At 36.6% G+C, this 21,599-nt stretch overlaps 1 protein-coding gene across 7 annotated transcripts in view; it reads left to right on the forward strand.

Moving 5' to 3' along the window:
• Nt5b (5' nucleotidase B) overlaps window positions 1-21,599 on the forward strand; it is a 580,494-nt gene that overhangs the window by 541,247 nt on the left and 17,648 nt on the right. For all 7 annotated transcript variants that reach the window (XM_090391852.1, XM_090391851.1, XM_090391857.1 and 4 more), the window contains 2 exons: window positions 1,332-1,389; window positions 13,414-13,532. In XM_090391852.1, the coding sequence (XP_090247978.1) occupies window positions 1,332-1,389; window positions 13,414-13,532 (177 nt within the window). The remainder of the gene's footprint in view (window positions 1-1,331; window positions 1,390-13,413; window positions 13,533-21,599) is intronic.

Genomic DNA, 21,599 nt, shown 5'->3' on the forward strand with positions numbered 1-21,599 from the left:
TTCCATCGATGTAGTACACAGCTGGTAATCTTTTAATCCCAAAATGCATGACTTTACACTTTTCCACATTGAACTGACATCCATTTTCTTTTGCCCATTTTACCAGCTTATTTAAATCCTCCTGCAAACTTTCAACATCAGCTTGATTTTTTATTGCACTACACAACTTTGCATCATCAGCAAACAACTGAATATCTCCCTTTAAGCCGTTTCCTATATCATTTATATACAAATTAAACAACATTGGCCCAAGCACAGAGCCCTGAGGTACACCACTGGTCACCTGCCAATGACATGGATTAACTTAATCCATGTCATTGCATCATTAACAAAAAAAAAATGCTACCCAAATTGAAACTGCTACCTATGTTGTTAATGGAGACTTACTTTATTATATAAATGTTGGCCTGGTTAGCCGACTGGTTAGCATATCCGCTCTCCAGCAAAAGGCTGCTGGTTTGAATCCTGCCACGGGCATGGTTGTTTGTGATTGTCTATGGAAATACTAGTTGTGGTGGACAGTGGATAGCATTGGTGTAGTTGTTAGTTGGTGGAGACAGAGAGCTGTAGAGTAGGTACCCTCCCTACTACCACCTATTATTAGGTGTCACATAATAATAATAATAAAATAATAATATAAATGGGGGGATTAGTGCATGGCAGGAGGGAAATGAATAAGAGAGGTTTTGAAAGTCAAGGTGAGCAAGGACACAGTGTTTAGATTTTTATCATGACAAATGATGAGTGAATGGTATCCAGTGTATCCAGTAGGAATGGTGAGTGTATTTAGGAGTTACAACCTTAATATTTACAAATGCAGTGACATGGATTAACTTAATCCATGTCATTGCATTTACTGTAACAAAGAAAAATGCTACTCAAATTAAAACTGCTACCTGTGTTGGTAATGGAGACTTACTTTATTATAAAAATTGGGGATGGAGGTTAGTGCATGGCAGGAGGGAAATGAATAAGAGAGGTTTTGAAAGTCAAGTGAGCAAGGACACGGTGTTTAGGGTTTTTATCATGACAAGTGATGAGTGAATGAAATGGATATCTAGTAGGAATGGTGAGTGCTTTCAGTGAATGAGTTTAAGATGAAATGTTAAGATCCCAGCTCAGAGCAAGTCTTAGAAGGCTATTTAGGTATTCAGATAATAATAATAATGTATAATAATGATATTGCTTTTAATTTTATTTCTTGTATTGACATATTACTTTTAATTTTATTTCTTGTATTGACATATTACTTTTAATTTTATCCCTTGTAAATTTATGTACCATGTGATGCTTTACCATCAGCTAATACTTGCAAATATTTTTGTATATAGGAAGTTTCTCATGAATTGGATATGTCTTATGGCATTTTGGGTAGCACCTTTAGAAGTGGTATGTAGTATTATTAATAAAATACTAAAATATATTTTAAATTTAATAAAATAAATTTATATGTTAAATATATTTCATACTTATATCCCTATCCTATCCACTGTCATCTCCATCCAAGAAGTTTGCTATTATGGATCTCCATATATTTCTGTCTTGGGTTACTCCCTTGCTGTCTGCATAGATCAATCCCAGGCAATCCTTTGTTTATGAACCATGTGTGTGTCTTTCATCCTTCTTTTCTTTTGCTTTTCCTCCATTCTTCCTCTAATAAATCTTTTTGAAGACTTTCATGCCTCAAAATATGACCCGTATATGATATATTTTTCTTTTCTGTATATTCTTTAGACAAAATAAAGCATTTAATCATTCTTAATATTATTTTTTTACTTATTTCTCTTGATGTTGATATGTTTTTTTTTTCTTGCAATACTGTTAAAGATTGACTTTGCAATTTCTATTTTTCTCCTGTTCTCTCATTTGCATTTTCCATCCTCTGTAATTCAGTCTCCTAAATAAATGTTACATTTGACTTGTTCTATAAGTTTGTTTTATACTTCGATTTTGGGATATATTTTTCCTCTGCTTACTACTATAACTTTAGATTTTTGAAATTTAATGTAAGGTCATATTTTTTACTTTGCAATTATTTGCTCTATTAGTTGTTGCAAGTCTACTTTTCTTCCAGCAATTAATATAGTATCATCTGCATAACTCCTATTTTTACTCCTTCCAGTCCTTCCACACTTTCAAAAATTTCTTCTCTGGAGAAATTGAATAGAAGAGGAAAAGCATACCACCCATCTAACACTTTTTTGTATTATGAAAGTTTCTGATAGTTCCATTGTTAATTTTTATGTTTGCAGTTTGGGTTTTAATATATATATATATATCAGTGGTATCGCATGCTCATTTCGGTTGGGTGTGCTGTTCATGTGGGTTATGCAACCCGCGGTACAAATTTCACATCAATCTGTAGCGTGGGTTGCAAAAATTTTCTTTTTTGAGGGGGAGGGAAATGCAGCTTGGAGACAAATAATTATTATTATTATTACGGGCAACTCCAAGGAGTCCTTAGACTCATCGAGGAAGGCCCTAATATCATGTCAAGAACAACTATTCGACATTCACACAGTATCTATCATACAGCGCCTTGAACTCATTCACAGTCATGGTACCCACAACAGACTCTGGCAGCTTATTCCACTCATTCACCACTCTCCAAGTAAAAAACCTAGCTCTAACACCCTTGTTAGCCATGCTCTTGCCCAGCTGTATGGCCCCTCCCTAGTCCTCCCACCACCAGTCCTATTCTCAAAAATATCTTCTGAATAGAAACCCTTCAGTAATTTGAATGTCTCAATCATATCACCCCTTTTCTGCCTATCAACCAATTTCTGCAACCCACAAATCTTCAACTTGTTCTCATAAGGTTCATTCCATAGACCTGCTATCATCTTGGCATTCATCTCTGGATCTTTCCCTATCAAGAAGAAACCCTGGCACCCAAATCTGGGTGCTAGGGTTTCTTCTTGATAGGGACAGTGCCTTGATAGGCACAGTAGTCTAGATGGGATTTTATCAAGGCTCGATACAGAGGAACAATTAACCTGTTTGTCTCTGCTTGTTAAAGTATTTTTCAGCAACCTAGTGATTTGATGAGCTGATTTAGCCACTTTTGCGATGTGCCCCATAAACTTCAACTCCCTATCTACAATCACTCCCAAATTCCTGGCCTTGTCAATCTCCTGAAGTACGGTTCCACCAATGTGATATACTGCTGCTAATCTTTTCATCCCATAAGGAATAACTTTACACTTTGCCACATTAAATTAACATCCATTCTCCTTAGCCCAGTACTCCCAACTATCCAAATCATCTTGCAAAATTTTGACATCCTGTGCACTTACTATTGCTCTACCCAACTTTGCATCATCAGCAAACAAATGAACACTTCCTCTCAGACGCTTTCCTATATCGTTAATGAACAAATTAAACAGCAGTGGTCCAAGAACAGAAGCCTGCGGCACATCACTAGTCACAGGCAGTCTTTTGGACTCTACTCCAGAATAAACCACTCTCTGATATCTCTCAATCAGCCACCCTCCTATCCATCTCACCAATCCTATATCCATCCCCATATGCTGCAGTTTACTGATTATAATTCCATGTGGCATTTTGTCAGAGGCCTTAGCAAGATCCAGTAGAATCACTGTAAACCCATTACCCCTATCCAGTTCAGCCGTCACTGTGTTATAAAACGTGAGCAAGTTACCGAGGCATGATCTACCCTTCACAAAACCATGTTGTCCCCCATACAATATCCCATTTTCATCTATCCAATCCTGTATTTTTCTCTTGACTATTTTCTCCAAGACCTTGACAACGATTCCTGATATGCTGATCGGTTCGGTAATTTACAACAGCAGTCTTGGAACCTCCTTTATGCAGTGGGACTATTTTTCCCCTCTTTCCACCCCCTTGGGACTAACCCAGACCTGAGACTCACACAATTAATCAAATTAAACAAAATGGTCAAGGGCACTGATAATTCTTTAGCCGCTTCATTTACGACACGAGCTGGTATACCATCCAATCCCACAGATGTATTGACATTGAGGTTCTGCAATAGAATATTTAACTCTACTTCATTCATCACAATTCCAGTATAAGCTGTTGGTTCATTCATTCCTGCAAAGTCACCACCTTGATGATATACTCTTGCAAAGTGCTCGCTCAGTAATTCAACTATATCAACTGATTTGGTTACCTCTCTATCATCGGCATTCTTTAAAATCATTCTGCCATATACATTTTTTCTTTTACTTGCAACATATTGAAAAGACTGTTTGGGATTCTCTTTAGCATACGTGGCTAATGTTCTTTCATAATCCGCTTTTGCTTTTCTTACTACACTCGTTACCTTTCTGGCCTGTGCTTAATACTGTTCATGTGCCCGCCAGTCACTTTTCTCCTTAAATTCCCTCCACAGTTGTTTCTTTTTTTGCAGCTCAAGCTTAATGGTGTTATTCATCCATTTAACCCCTACTTGATTTATTATTCGGACTCTAGGTATACAGTCGGCCATTGCCTCATGCAAACACTTCTTAACCACCTCCCATGCACTATCAACATCCAGCCCTTGTAGTTTTACATTCCATGGCACTGAACCAATCAAACTCCTAAGCTTGTCATACTTACTAGCCTGATAATTCCACATGTACCCTGTCTTAATTGTAAATTCCACACCTTTAGCCACCTCCCAAGTCAAGACCCTATGATCACTCTCTCACCAATTGGTGGCAAGTGGTCATATTCGTTATAGCCAAATTCTCAGATGCAATTACTAGATCAAGCACTCTCTGACCTAGTATTTTCCATTACATGCTATCGCAGATAGTTATCCCATAATAACTGCGTAAAATCCAATTCCTTCCTCCCATGTGTCCTCTCCTCCTTCCAGTTAATGTTACCATAATTGAAATCTCCCATAATAATTACCCTCTTTCCATTCATTTCTGAAAGAAATGAGTGGAAAGAGGGTAATTATTTTTTTATATAAATATAAATAATTAATATAAATAAAAATAAATATAAATAAAGAGGGTAATTATTTTTTTTTATATAAATATAAAAAAAAGAAGTGGAACTGCATGATAAAGAAAAGAGTACATTTGAGACTATTTGGTGTGAGATTGAGGCTAGCATAACAAAATATACAGTTGGCTGCTGCTATAGACCAGGTGATGGAATAGATGGTGGAGATAGTATGCATAAGCAAATATCTCCACCATCTATTCCATCACCTGGTCTATAGCAGCAGCCAACTGTATATTTTGTTATGCTAGCTTCAATCTCACACCAAATGGTCTCAAATGTACTCTTTTCTTTATCATGCAGTTCCACTTCTATTCTCCTTGGCTGTAGCTCATCAGTTATCATCAATAACACTCCTCCCCCATTTTATTCTCCCTGTCACTCCTGAACACACCATACCCCTCGCATTCTATCCCACTAGCTATATCATCTTCTGTCACCCATGTTTCACTAATGCCAATAACCTGTGGCCTGGAAGTGCCAACCAAGGCCAAAAAATTCTTGCTTCTTGTTCCTAATACTTCTGGCATTAGTATACATGAATTGCAGAAGCCCATTTGTCCAATCCCAATTTGATGCCTTATACTAACTATCCCATTCTGATTTGTTGTCCTTTGTACTCGATTGGGCATATTATACACATTCATACACTCAACTGTCTCCCTAAAGTCTGCATATCTACTCCCCCCCCCCTTAATAACTCTATTTTCCCTGATTCTGCACATTCACTTCCACTTCATTCAACAACACCTTTTCAAGTCTCCGTACACCAAATCCATTCAAATGTAAACCATTTCACTCCACACATCCACAAATTCCCCACCAATCTTCCTGCATAATCTGCGCATAAAGTCATTAACAATTTTGGCCCTCCTCCTATACTCTTCACTGTCATACTGCAGCAACAGACTCACCATCCGAATTCTCTCACTCTTCTCTTTTGCTACCTCAAGTAATTCCTTCAGATCTTCTCTCATAGCCATTTTGTCTCCTTTCAAATCATTCATTCCTGAATTATTATATCAATAAATTTTTATAATTATTGATTTAATTAAATAATTACATCAAAAACGTCTTTTAGCTTTTTTTTTTTTGATGTAGTTATTTGTCGATGTAAATTATAAATACATTATTTTCATTTTGCATCGATTTCAATGATCTTTAATACTTGGAGGGAAAAAAAGGTATTCAGAATCAATAATTTTTAGCACAATTTCATATATAAAAAAATTGAAAAAAAAGGGGGGGCTGCAGAACCCCCTTTCGAGTCATCAGAATTCAAGTAGAACCGGCTTTCCAGTCTGGAACTCAGAGGATTGGGTGCCGGAGGGGGGGGGGGAGAACTCCCCTTTCGAATCTTCAAAATTCGAGTCATCAGAATTCAAGGAGAACCGGCCTACCACTCCGGAACTCAGAGGATTGGGTGCCGGGGGGGGGGACCCCACTTTCGAGTCATCAGAATTCAAGAACCAGCCTACCAGTCCAGAACTCGGGGGGGGGGGGCATAGGCATCAGGGGCAGAGCCCCCCCTAGTATATATATAGAATATCAATCTTATCTATGCTTTTCTTTATTAATGTTTCTACTAATTTGTTATGGTGAACACTATTAAATGCCTTATTATAATCTATCATAGATAAACTTTCTGCATTTCCAAATGTATTATTTTGATATTGAAGATGCTGTTTAAAATTAGAGACAGAAAAGATGTACATGAAAACTATTTTTATTGATGTAAAATATTCATTTTGGTATCAAAGGCATCTTCAGTATGGTGACAGTGGAACACCAATAAAATACAAATAACAGAATTATTTTAAAACACACCATCACAGTATAAGTATGACAACAACTGGTCACTAAATTTCCTAATTAATTAAAAAAAAGGTATATAATAAGAAAATAACAAATTAGGAATTTTTAGAAGATTGATACAATATTTCTCATAAAGGGAATAACCAAAAATCATCAGATCTGTTTCAATTTGGATGAAGAAAGGTATTGCAGCTCTCTTTGTATAAATATTCTATAAGGAATCTACTCCTATGAAGGAGCTTGGTTTTCTTCCAAAGTACTCTGGGTAATCATTATGGGCAGTTTTAATTATGGCAATATAGACTGAGATGATGAAGCAAAGAAAATGAGTTTCTTGAGTTTTTAAGGGACAGCTACCTCAGGCATTATGTAACAGAGGACACACGAGGCTTGAGGGTCTTGGAATTGATCATCTCATCACAGGATGTGATCATAAATGAGGTGTCAGATCACCCTCCAGTTGGTGACAGTGACCATGAAGTGATTACCTGAGGTGGTTGCCAGTAGTGTACTTCTAGGTCAATACTACTAGTAGTGTTTCCCAAAGTGTGGTACATGAATGGTCTTGGGGGGGTGAGAGGCAGTTTTTTTTTTTTTTTTTTACTGTATTCACATATAAGTGAACTTCTATTCTATAATTAATTTTTCAATATATAAAAAAATCTAAAGGAAGTTTAAAACAAAATGCACCTGAACTGTGAACTGAAAATTTGAACTGTTTAAATTCAAATAGTTCAAATATCAGAATACATCAGAACTTTCTGCTAAATTTCAGGATTATCTCTATCTTAAATTGTTACAGTCATTGGCAATTGTTTCAAGACCTGTGCATGCATCTATATATGTTAAATATAACTGTGTTTATGTCAGAATTTGTGACTGAGGTACAAGTAATATGCATGAAGATAATACATTAGTTTTTTAATCAGTTGTATTGTTGGTTATTAACATTGAAATGCAGCCTGATAATAATTAGTATTAAAATATTTAATTTAATATTAATATCTTTCTTTTGTATTTCTTACACTCTTTAATATGAATCACTGGCTAAAAACAGGATGTTTGAAATGCATGAATGAAATGAAAATGTTTGCAGTAATTGTGAGAAAAAATATGTTGATGCATCAGGATTAAATATTTTAATGAAAGTAATAGGTGAGAGACATCTGTAAATTTTTTAAGAGTCAATTTATCATAGTCATCACAGTTTATTCAAAATATGATACAGCGTGAAAAGGGAAAAGAGATTTACATTAAAAACTGCAAATTATGGTCTTCCAACTCTATCTTGAGCTGACTGGTAGTTGTCAGATGGAGTTTTACAGTTCAGCCTATTGATGGTTTTACAGATGTATTGCCAAAATTGTTTTATGGTCTTCCTCTACAGCAATTGCCATCTTCTGGTTTGTACAGGATGAGGGATTCCAAAAAGGGTGAGACTTCAGGGTATCTGAGTTGATGTCCAAGCCTATTGATGGTTTTACAGATGTATTGCCAAAATTGTTTTCATGGTCTTCCTTTACCGCAATTGCCATCTTCTGGTTTGTTTGTACAGGATGAGGGATTCCAAAAAGGGTGAGACTTCAGGGTATCTGAGTTGATGTCTAAGCCATCTGAGTTGTAGATTTTTGACTATATTGAAAAGTGGTTCTTGCTTAGCCAGATTTAGCACAGTCGAGTTAGTGACACAGTCCATCCAAGAGTATCCAAGGATCAGTCTGAGACATGTAGTTCCAAAGGAGTTAATTAGATCTATAATTTTTTTTTTTGGTGATTATTGTCCAGGTTTGAGAACCATACGAGAAGATGGATCTACTGGTATGGTCCTAATTTTGTTTTTAATGATATCAGTGATGATTTCCAGATGGGGCAGAGTTTGTTATGGAAGACTAGAGCCAGCTTTTTACATTTTCTAATATTATTTTCTGTATTGCTGATATACAATCCAAGATATTGCAAGTCCTTTACTCTTTCTAAGGGTTTATTGTTGATATGAAGTATAAAGTTTTCATAACCTATTGAGTATACTTTGGACTTTCGGATGTTGATCTGCAGACCAATAAGTTTAGCCTGTGCCTCTAGTAGACTGAGATGTTTTTGTGCATTTGTTGGTTCTGTATCAATAAGTACAACATCGTCAACAAAGCTAAGATCATTATTTGCATGGTGGGGTGGATGTTCTAATGTTAAAACCAAGATCTTCTGTGTTGATGGCCAGAAGATGTAATCCAAGTATACCAATAACAAATAAGGTGCTAGTACATCACCTTGCAGGACTCCTGTTGTCACTGGAAAGGATTCAGATGTTTCTATTTTAAAGATTACTGTAGTATTATAAGGTGCTGAGATTACTTGTATGATTTTTGAGGGTAGACCATAGAAGCTGAGTATTTGAAAATACTCATTTTCTATGGATTCAAAGGCTTTTTTAAAGTCTATAAAGATTAAAATGAGTGGTAAGTTTTTATCCTGTGAACCTTCTATGATTCTTCTAATGCAGTGTATCTGTTCATCATTTTTTTAGAAATCCAGCTTGGTTTTTTTCTTAAAAATGGTGTTAAGTAAGGTTCTATTCTATTGAGTATCATCTTATTGTAGATAGGATGATACTCAATAGAATAAAAAATAAAAAAAAATAAAAAAGAATACTGTGCTTGATAGCAAAGTAATACCTCTGTAGTTATCCATTCTATTAAGACTGTCCTTTTTAGGTATAGGGACAATAAGACCTTGTTTCTATTTTTGAGGTATTGTTCCAGTTTAATGCTGTCAAAATTACAAAAAAAAAAAAAAAAAAAAAGTACAATGAGTTTATTTAAAATTTGAATTTTCATGGACTGACAATGAAGAATAACCTATTTCAGTATGTATAATTTGTTGCACAACTCTCATGAATGAACTTATAGAACTGTCCAACCCCAAGCACCATTCTGTAGAATTTGACATTTTTCAAATTCTGTAGAAAAATCTGTAGAATTTTTCAAATATAGACATAAAGATTGAAAAAATCCCAAAAATTAATATGTGGTGTTGATGGGAAAAGAAAATATGAAAGCTTGAGCTTTGTGAAACCTGGAGTAGCATTTAGGAAATCTTGCAGACAAAATAATGGCTCAAATGATGATGACTGGAGATAAGGCAAGCCAGTAGATCATATTCTTCTTTCAAATAGCACTGTTCATCATAGAATTACAGAAATGGATAAATATGTAATAATAGTATAATTTCTCCCGAATTGTCTTTGCATAAGAGGGGTGGGGGGTATGCCAGTGCTACTAAAATTTTTAAAGGGATACATGAGTACTGAAAGTTTGGGAAACACTGACCTAGAGGACTGTATCAGCTTGAATTTTCAGTTAAGAAGGGGATATATGTGAAATTTCAAAGCAAGTGATTATAACAAATTGAGGAGCCAGCTTGGAGCATTTCCATGGCATAAGAATTGAGATGCTAAAAATGTTAGCAGTGCATGGGAGATGGCCAAAAAGTGTTTGAAGGAAGCAGTATCAGATAGTATGCCCAGAAGCAGGAGGATAAACAAGGTAGGAATTGATGGAAGAATAGCATCATCAAGTGAGAGCTGCTGAACAAGAAGAAAAAAAAATGTGAAGGGTATATTATTATTATGATTATTTTAGGTATCTCCATGGAGTCAGTAGACTCATCGCAGGAGATCCAAACTATCAAAACAATATCTATCATATCTGTTCTTGAATTCATTTACAGACAAAGAACTCACAACTGAGTCAGGCAATGCATTCCACTCATTCACCACCCTCCAGACAAAAAACCTCATTCTCACACCCTTGTTAACCACACTTTTCCTTAATTTCCAGGGATGACCTCTTGTTCTTCCCTCACTATCACACAGCTGAAACATTTCCCCTTTTGGTTAGCTACTTTTACACAATGCTTTGCTTTTTTACATTTTTCTCTGTATTCCCTAAGAACAGAAGGTGACTTACTTGCGAGGAACTTTTGATATGCTTTTTTGTTTTCCTTGACTGCCTCTTTAACTTTCTGAGTGCACCATGGAGTTCAGATTTTTCTATCTTTGCAGACTATCTCACCACATGCCGCAAGCTCTCAATCTATCAATGTAGGGAGATTTTTTACATCACTCACCAACTTAGCCACTCTCCTCTGAACTCTTTCCACAACCTCCTCATCTCCAAGGAATCCAGGTGACCAGACCTGAGCACAGTAATCCAAATATGGAAGTATCAATGCTTTATAAAGGGGAATAACCTCTTTATCTCTGGATGTTAATGTGTTCCTCAATAACCAAGTAATCCTATGTGCAATCTTGGACACCTTAGCAATGTGTCCCCTAAACTTCATCTCCCTATCTACCAACACCCCTAAGTCCCTAGCCTCATCAATCTCATGGAGTACCTCTCCATCAATGTAGTACACAGCTGGTAATCTTTTAATCCCCAAATGCATAACTTTACACTTTTCCACATTGAACTGACATCCATTTCCCTTTGCCCATTTTACCAGCTTATTTAAATCATCCTGCAAATTCTCAACATCAGCTTGATTTTTTTATTGCGCTACCGAACTTTGAATCATCAGCAAATAACTGATTATCTCCCTTTAAGCCATTTCCTATATCATTTATGTACAAATTAAACAACAATGGCCCAAGCACAGAGCCCTGAGGCACACCACTGGTCACCTGCCTCATCCTGGACTCTGCTCCTCCATACACCACCTTCTGGTATCTCTCCCTGAGCCATTCTGCTATCCATATCGCCAGTTTAGCATCCATTCCCATCTACTCCAATTTGCGCAACAGTATTCCATGGGGGTATCCTGTCAAAAGCCTTAGCAAAATCCAGAAGTGCCACTGTGTAGCCATTTCCTTTGTCCAACTCAGATGTCATTCTATTATAAAAAAAGCTAATAAATTGCTAAGGCAGGATCGACCAGGATATGATACTCTATAGAGGCCAACCATGTTGGCCTCTATAGAGTATCATATCCTGATCCACCCATTCTTGAATTTTGTCTTTAACCAACTTTTCCAATACTTTTACCACCACTCCCAAGATGGTGATTGGTCTGTAATTAACTACTGCAGTCTTAGAGCTACCTTTATGCAAAGGAACTACTTTGCCTTCCTTCCACACCCTAGGGACCATACCAGAGTTCAAACTTAAGTTAAATAATCAAGTAAGAGGCTTTGACAATTCCTTTGCATATTCACGCAACACCCGAGCTGATATTCCATCTAAACTTACAGCAGTGTTCGCATTTTAATTTTGCAATATACTAAGTACTTCTGATTTCTTAACTTCAATTCTCACATTAGTTATTGCTACAGGTAGAGAGATGTCCTCACTTGGGTGATAGACTTTTGAAAAGTGATCACTCAGTAACTCTACTATTATATCTGAATTTATCACCTCAATACCAATTTGGTATTGAGGTGACAATTATGTTGAGATTCTGCAATATCCCAAGAACTACCAATTCATCCACCTCTGTTCCCATAATAAGTCTGTCACAGCATTAACCTCACTTGTAAGATATAATCTTGCAAAGTGACTCCATGGAATTTCCCTTGACCTGTGCAGCTAGTTTTCTCGTAATCTGATTTTGCCTAACTTACCATACCGGTCATCCTTCTTGCCTGACTCTTGTACTTCGTGAGTTTGCTAGTCACCTTTCTCCTTATATACCCTCCACAGCATTTTCTTTTTCTGAAGGTTATGCTTAATTAAATTACTCATCCATATAACTCCTAAATGATTAACTCTCCATACTTTTGGTATACAATTTAATATAACTTCATCTACATGCATTACTAACATCTCTTCCTTGCAGGGTTTTTTGCCATGGCACAGCTTTCAGCTTCTTCCTAAGCTTGGTTAATCCTATGTGCATAATGTATTATGTCTACCAATTTCATGTATTCTCTGGCTAGACTTGTTTATGAGATGGAGGGGAAAAAAAACCTTCCACTTTGGTATGAGACTGGCTAACTTACCTTCAGTTTCTCTGCACCCAGCTTTTTCTAACTAAAAGGCATTAATGTTACCGACCAAGCTATAAACTGTGTGTGTGTGTATTTACATAATCTGAAAATACTGCTCTAGAAATCAAACATGGAACTTTTTCAAGCCACCTCAGGCCTCCAGTAAGCCAGGAACTGGTCTCACACTGAGCAACACATTCATCTCCCACCTAAAGACATGCACAAACATTCATGTTCATGGCAAAATTCAAACCTGCAGCTTGTTGGCTCTACTCTACCATGCTATATACTACCCATGTTATCAGTTGCTTCATATCCATCCCCATTTGCTCTGGTTTACTTAATAGCATTTCATGTGAAACTCCTATGTGCATAATTATAACTGTGCACTATTATAATGGACGTGGAAGTAAAATGAAGGTGGGGAGAGAAATAATATTTATTTATTCAGACTGATTTGTAGCTTAAAAGTAATTTTGCTATAGAAAACTGGTATCTACCTTCATAACTGCACCATTTTTAAAGTGAAAAGAAAGCTTATTTCAATATATATTTTGCTGGCTTATTGTGGATTACAAAGAACTTAAAAATATATATTTCACTAAAATCTAAGAAAGAAATTATTTTTATAGGCTCAAGACAAACATTTTTTGCAAACCAGATCTGTCATTATGCTGATATATATGCCTGTACATTCATGAACTTAATGTACTATCCCTTTTGTTACATGTTCAGAGCTCCTCCTATGTTGGTAAGCTATAATTATTTATTTTTAAAATATAAATAATTTCACATTTCATCGTTACCTTTTATTTTAATTTCATATATTACTGTTATATAAGTGATGGAAATGAAGAATTGTAGTGAAGCAAGGTTGATTTCACTTGTATCATTTTTTTCAAATTTTTATTTTTTTTCTACAACTACATAACATTTTCAGAAGATATTCAGAATTATAGTTAATTTCTTTCAGCACATCTAACACATCAAAAAAAAAAGAGAAAAACTGATGGTTGTCCTTTCTAGATCTCTTTTATCCTGAAGGCCAACAACATTTGTTTTTTCAGTTATCTATTGCCATCCCTTCACAAGCTAATAACAAAAATTATGTGCGTTACCCATCAACAAAAGTACAGAATGAATAAAAGTCAGTCTTCTGAATCTACTCTATAATATAAAATGATAAGCCTGTTTTTGTAACGTTTTTGTGTCACGCTTTTTGTCACATTATTTGAAACTTTTTGAAACTCAGGGGCTACCCTGAGTGTCGAGTCTTCAAAATTCGTGTCATCAGAATTCAAGGAGAACCGGCCTACCAGTCTGGAACTCGGGGTTGCCCACGTAGGCACCAGGGGGAGGGGTGGTGTACCCTCCCCCCTTTCGAATTTTCAAAATTCGAGTCATCAGAATTCAAGGAGAACCGGCCTATCAGTCCGGAACTCTAGGGGGTTGGACGCCGGGGGGGGACCCCCTTAAGTCATCAGAATTCGAGAATTCTGGCCTATCAGTCCGGAACTCTGGGGGAGGTTGGGCGCCAGGGGAAGGAACCCCCCTTTCGTGTCATCAGAATTCAAGGAGTACTGGCCTACCAGTCTGGAACTTGGGGATGTGGAGAGGAACCCCCCTTTTGAGTCATCAGAATTCAAGGAGAACCGGCCTACCTGGAACTCGGAGGGGTTGGGTGCCAAGGGGAGGAACCCCCCCCTTTCGATTCTTAAAAATTTGAGTAATAAGAATTCAAGGAGAACCGGCCTACCAATCTGGAACTCAGGGGATTGGGTGTCGTAGGCACCAGGGGGTGAAACCCCCCCCCCCTTTCGAGTCTTCAGAATTCAAGGAGAACCAGCCTACCAGTCCGGAACTCGGGGGGGGGGGGTATGTCGTAGGCATCACGGGAGGGTGGAGGCCCCCCCAGTAGGATATAAAATATCTGGTCTCCAAACACTTCAACAGGTAATAAACTTGAAATACACATCATGCATTTAAATATAGCACTCAAGTCATTAGAAAACATAAAATGGTATCTACCTTCATAACTGCATCATTTTTAAAGTGAAAAGAAAGGTTATTCCAATATATATTTTGCTGGCAATTGTGGATTACAATGAGCTTAAAAATATATATCTCAGTAAAATGGGAATTTATTAATCATTAAATTTTATAAAATACACCTACTACAATAGTTTCACCACCTGAAATCGAACTGTTGGCTTCTTCAGGACTTAAACATGAAAAATATAAATACAAAGATCACAAAGTTGATTAAATGCTAAAAAAAACTGTTACAAGACAAATAAATAAATTCATATTAACTAATAAATATAAAATCACATGGCACACATTAAATTGTTGCCTTGTCAAGCTGAATTGAGAATAATTGGCCACAAAGCTTCGACAAAAGTTGTTGCTGCATATCTTCATATATATCACCACTAAAAATTCACACATGTACCACATTTATTCAAACAATGCTAGGAATTACATTCAAAGGAACAGTTAGTATGCATGCCTACATTTGAATCCCTCTATGCGTACAGTAGCGTGTTTGAGGACTAAAATATTCAGCTGTAAATTAAAATTAAATTAAAATATATCTGATAAATTTATTTTATACCATCGAGGATAATAATTTCCCACACCTTTGGGATAGCAAGACAGTCATTATGGTTAAGATTGGGTCTGTGATGTAAGGCTTCAGCACTTTCTTTGTATAAATGCTCATGTTTATATAAGGATCTATGTAGCAGCTTGGTGTTTTTCCATTGGATCTATGATTAGGGTTTTCAACTCCATGTTGAGTGAGGCCAGATTTGTGCAGTTTGATCAGACAGATGTGGTCTGGTATTCAGAGATGTGTTTACTTATAGATCTTCCTGTTGTAGTAACATCTTACAAGAACATGGAACTTCATATACACCAGATAACATCATAGGTGAGAGTTGTCTTTTTGGAGAAGGTAGCGTTGCAGATCTGGTTGATTGGTTTATAGCAGCAAGTTTGTATTTCTTCACAATTTTTGGCAGACATTCAGAGATACCTTTGATATATGGTATAAGAGTTCTACAGGCCTCTTCTTGTCTGGATTGGTGTGTAGGGAAATGGCTGTTGATTTTTTGAGTTGCATCCATTTAATAAGGCTGTATCTTTAATAATTTCCAATTCTTGTTTTAAAGACTTCAGAGGAACAAAATTTGTGTGCGCTGATACCAAAGCTTTTATGATGAGCAGATGAATTTTGAATATAACGACCTGAAAAAGTTAGTTTTCGATAGACAGCAGTGGAGATAAAACCATCTTGTTTTCGTTGGATGTGTATATCAATTTAGCCAGCTTACTTGGCCAAGTGGTTAGCATCGCTCTTCAGCCAAAAGGCTGCAGGTTCAAATTCTGCCATGGGCACGGATGTTTGTGCTTGTCTTTTTTTTTTTTTTTTTAAATATTGGGCCCATACACGAGAGGTTGGTAGATCAACCTATAGTATATTAGTACCGTGTATGGATTGGGAAGAAGGTACTTGCTCACATTGGATTTGAATGACTGTATAATCCTTAAGGGAAAGACTGCTCCATAGTATAGCAGTTGCAGGGATGAAGGAGGAGAAGAAACTTGTTCTGTGGGTTTCAAGGTGCACTGTGTAGGAATGTTGAGCAGCAGCTGCATGTGTTCCAACAAGCTTAGTGCTAAGTGGGGGAATTATTGATGCTATTTCGGATGAACATTTTCCATGGAAATATTTGTAGAAAACACATAGTGCAGAGACCGATCGTCTGTGCGAAAGTGGAGGGAGTAAGTTGGTAAGAGATGGGTTATTAATAAGTCTGATTGCACTCCTCTGTATTGAGTCGAGCATTTTGAGGGAGCTTTTGGGATCCTATCCCCATATGTGGGAGCAGTATTCGATGGTTGGGTGGATTTGTGATTTCTATGAGGTTAACAGTTCATCTGCTCAAGTAACGTCTTGAGCAAAAGAGAAATCCTAGTTTTTTAGAAGCTGAAAATGCAATGGTTGTTATGTGTTTATGCCAGGGTAATTCCAAGAAGAGAAATCTCAGATTGTCTGGAAATTTGGGCTATGTTCTCCCCAGGAACTTTTGAATGGGCAAATCTCCCAGCTGATTTTACTGACCACCCAGCTAATTAATGTTATGAATTGACATGGCTAAATAATGAGCAAGAATGGAAAAATAATTTAAGACATTTTTTAATTAATAGTGATGAGAAATCGAACTGGAGAGTCTCGATACTCTTGAGACCAGCTCAATTTCTTGCATTGCAAGCCAATCTCGAGAGCTTCGGATATTCACTTTGATGCACACCAATCTGTACGCGGAAGAAGACAAAAATCGGGATCTCGAATACAACAGTATCGGTTGCAAAGAAGATCTTTTATGAAAGAGACATAATTTTGAAAGAAATAAATTGTGAAAATTGAGTGAATTCAAATCGAAGGCAAAAATCAATGTTAAAAATCTACATTTATTTTTCTTAATAATGGTTTTTGTCCAAAGATCGTGAATCAAGTATTTAATATTTTATTTTGTAAAAGAAAATAGGCCTGCACATCAAATATAGTTGTGATCTCGGGGAATTCTTGAAACTCTCGAGGACTATGACATCAATTTCAAGTGATACCAATTCCCATTCCTAGTAATTAATACTTATAAATAGTAAAATTGTGACATAACGCATGTTATATGTCTCAGGTATTACTGTCGGTGCACAATTCAGTGATTTGTTCTGATTAATTTAATAACAGTGATATTTTGTATTTATTAAATTACTCCATAATGAGTAAAAAGTCAAGTCAGAAAACCACACTCTTAAGTTATTTTAAGAAAGATTGAAACCGATAAGCATAGTAGCAAAGACACCAAACCAACAACAGAATCGTCAATTTCTGCAGAGCCTCTTTCAAATATAAAACGTTGTGTCTAAACACTGCTTATCGAGTATTAACAGTGAGTGGTTTAAAAAATTTCATTGGTTAGTGGTGAAAGATAATGGAATGATGTGTTCCACATGTATGAAATACAGAAAGAGACAACCCACAAACAACGAAGTGACTTAGGTAACTATGCCATGCACAAGACTTCGAAAAGAAAGCTTGGTTGACCATGAACAAAACAAGTTACACACTGATTCTTGTTCAGATATAATTGAAAAATGTATATTAGAAGAAACTGGAATATGGCAAATTGAAAAATCAATTTCAATTTGAATAACTTGCAGAGAGATGTTTTTCTGGGAGCTTTAAGATCTATGTATTGGTTAGCAAAAAAAGAGTTACCACATACATTATTTGAAAAATTGTTTGAGCATTGCAAGGCTATGGGCTGTTCCTACTTAGAACATCTTAAAGTTGGTAAAAATGCACATTATACCTCAGAAAGAATAATGCAAGCATTGATTGATATTTTAGCATCAGAAATTAGATCTGAAATACTGAAAAATATACATTCTGCAGATTATTTATGTGATGAAACTACAGACATTTCAGTTTTAAAACAGCCGATCGTGTACATTAAATATGTTTGTCAACTTAGAAAAGAGGTCAGGATGGCAAAGCTGAGACTATAACTATCAAAGTAATTGAAACCCTTGACAGTCTAGGCTTAAAAACTTGCAATACAGTCTCTAAGAGAATGCATGGTGAGTGTTATAGCTGCATTGGAAAGAGAGGCCACCGAACGAAATGATATCACAGCTGAAGGTTTAAGTAAATATATCAGAACATACAATTTCGTATCTTCACTAATGATGCTTTCAGCATCATTACCGCATGTTACCGCATTTATCTAACTTGTCTAGATCATGGCAAAGGTAAGATGTTGACTTATCTGAAATAGAACCAGTCTTAGAAGCCAGAAAACTATCCATCATGGAATTGAAAGACACTCCTGCCAGTCATTTTCAAAATCTTCATCAGCATCTTACAAGTGAATGGTCAGACCTTCATGTTGATTATTCAGATTCTAATGTACTCCCGGCTAATGCTGCATTCTACCCAGCCGGTAAAAATTTCTGGGGAGAACACTGTTGGGTGTTGTCAAAAATAATACTGGGAGAAAGTGGTCCCTTTTTATGCAAAATGAGACAGTACTGGGTTTTATTTGCATTGAAATTGACTAGGTTATCTGAACCCCATTGGATGATGGCTTGGAGGCCTGAATTGAGGGCAGTAGTGGTTTATTCTATAGGTTGAGGTGAGTTGTGTGGAGTAAGGTTTATCAAAAGAAAGGGATGGCGCAATATGCTGTTGTCTGCAAAACTGTTTATTGGGTTGGAGGTAAGCTGAAGTAGGTCATCGATATATAAAATACTAGTGGTGGTGGTAGATGGCATTGGTGTAGATGATGAAAGTAGTTGGTGGAATGAGTAGTGGAGACAAAGAGTTGTAGAAGTGCCCTCCCTCGATGAGGCTTTGGACTCCCTGGAGGTGTTATGTAATAATAATAATAATATCAAGAAAGGAGATACCTTGTGATGATTCTTTTTCTAGTGTGAATTTGATGCAAGGATGAAGGTTATTGATCTTATCTAGAAACGAGTATAGCTCTTGTTCAGAAACTTTGCAGTTTGCTCTTTGCAGTCTGGAGTCACTCTGTGACTCCAGACTGCAAAGATGTCATCAACATATCGAAGCCATATTTTTGGTTTTGGTTCAAGAGCAGAAATTCTATCTTCTAAAATTTAATTACTGTGTACATGTGTGAATATTTAGTTATGAATGCTCCACAGGTTTCACTATATAATAGATATATATCACCAATTTGCTGAGCAACAGTATCATTTGATAGAGGTATGCACTGTAGTTATTTAGTAAAACTTTCTCCAAGCATAGTTTCCATAATATCAATTGCAGGTAGAATTAGGTCTTCTCCGATAGGGGCTTTTTGCATCTCGATATTTTATATGCAACTTCGTAAAAAACTAGTAAAGCTTTTTCATTTACAGACAGAGCATTTTTAATGCTATATTTTAGCTTCTCAAAACATTTCAGTTTGGCAAAGACCTCTCAAGGTTTGTTAACATACTCCTTATGAAGTATTTCCGAATGTCTTTTAAGTTTATTCAGTTTCATGCTATCAGCTGCCAAAATTTTTGAACAAATAACACACAGTGGTCTTTCTTCATCATTTACTTCAGCCTTTGTAAAACTGAAATCTAAATATTCTGCTGCATACTTTCTTGATTTTACTTTTGGAGTAATATTCTGTGAACCTGAATTTGTTGACATCGATGCTCCTCAGTCGTCAGATGCCCACTTACGTCCAATTAAAAATTTATCCATTTTTCTAAATTAGAAAAGATTGTTTTTATACTGTATATTACAGTCGTTGTGAATAGGAGTAAAATAACGCTGACCATCAACTTCTCACTGTTGGTCACTGTTGTTGCAGTGTTACTGCCATCTTGACATTTCAAGTCTTATTTATATCACAGAGAAATTTCCAGAACATTCGAGACTTCCTGTGATGTTTTCAAAAGGCCATACGAATCAATGGTCTGTGCAGTCATGCCAGATCTATACAATTTTTGAAAGATTTCATGACGTATTAAATTTGTATGAATATTTAAAAATTTTGATTAATTCCTAGTTTGCTTGTTTTTTTGTTTGTTTTGCTAACTTTTGTGTGTTTTGTCAGTGTCTCAACACAAGAATTGCAAGGGAGGAAGGTGTGGGGGGGGGGGACACCACAAAAACTAATATTAAAAAATGGGGCACATATGAAAGAAGGTTGAGAAACACTGGTTTACATTCACGACACACTCAGGCAATGCATTCCACTCACTATTCCATGCAAAGAACCTATCCCTTACTCTCTGCTCACAGATGTCCTCCTCATACAGTTTCCAGCAGTGGCCTCTTGTTTTACCTCCTCTTCCATTCTGTGAAAAATCTCTTCCATGATAACAACACCTGACTAGCTTATATGTCTTAATCATATCCTCTCCCCCTTCCTATATATATATAGGCTTTGCAATTTATATTCTCTCAATCTGTCCACGTACTTCACATTCCAAAGACTACTGCCCACCTTTGGAATTTACTCTGGACTTTTCTTACATATCCTCGTCACCATGAAAACCCAGTAACCAAATCTGTGTGCACAATAATCCATGTAAGGCCTGATCAAAGCCTTATATAATGGCATCATAACCTCTTTATTTCTGCACGTCAGGGTCCTCTGCATCATTGCCATTATCCGATGTGATATTTTCACAACTTGTGGAATGTGGCCTTTGTCCTCCACCACCACTCCAGATCTCTCATCTCCTCTACCTCCTTTAAAGTTTTCCCACCAAGTGTATACTTTGCATCCCATCATTGCTTACCAAATTTGAAAACCTTACACTTTGCATCATTGAACTGATAGTTCCACTTACCTGCCCATTCATGCAATCTATTCAAGTCCTCCTGTAAGGTCATAACATCTGCTTGCTTCTGAATTGCTCTCCCCAATTTTGCATCATCTACAAACAGCTGAATATCACCAGCTAAAACCATCCTAATATCATTACTATACAAATTGAATGAGTGGTCCCAAACTAACCCCTGCCACATTACTAGTGACCTTCCTCTTTTGGGATACTTGTTATGATCCATCGAGTCGTTTCCGACTCCTGGCGACTCCACGAACATTCACTCTCCATTCCGATCTGTCCCTGACCATGTCTTTCAGAACCTCCAAGCGCACTCCAGTTGCTTCTTTAACTCCATCCGCCCATCTAATTTTTGGTCTTCCTCTTCTCCTGCTTCCATCAACTTTAGCAAGCATCATCATCTTCTCCAGACTGTCATTTGCTCGCATAATAT

This window comes from Typopeltis vanoorti, chromosome 4 (assembly GCF_054136105.1).
Source record: "Typopeltis vanoorti isolate ZY-2024b chromosome 4, IOZ_Tvanoo_1.0, whole genome shotgun sequence".
In the NCBI taxonomy this organism is placed as follows: domain Eukaryota; kingdom Metazoa; phylum Arthropoda; class Arachnida; order Uropygi; family Thelyphonidae; genus Typopeltis; species Typopeltis vanoorti.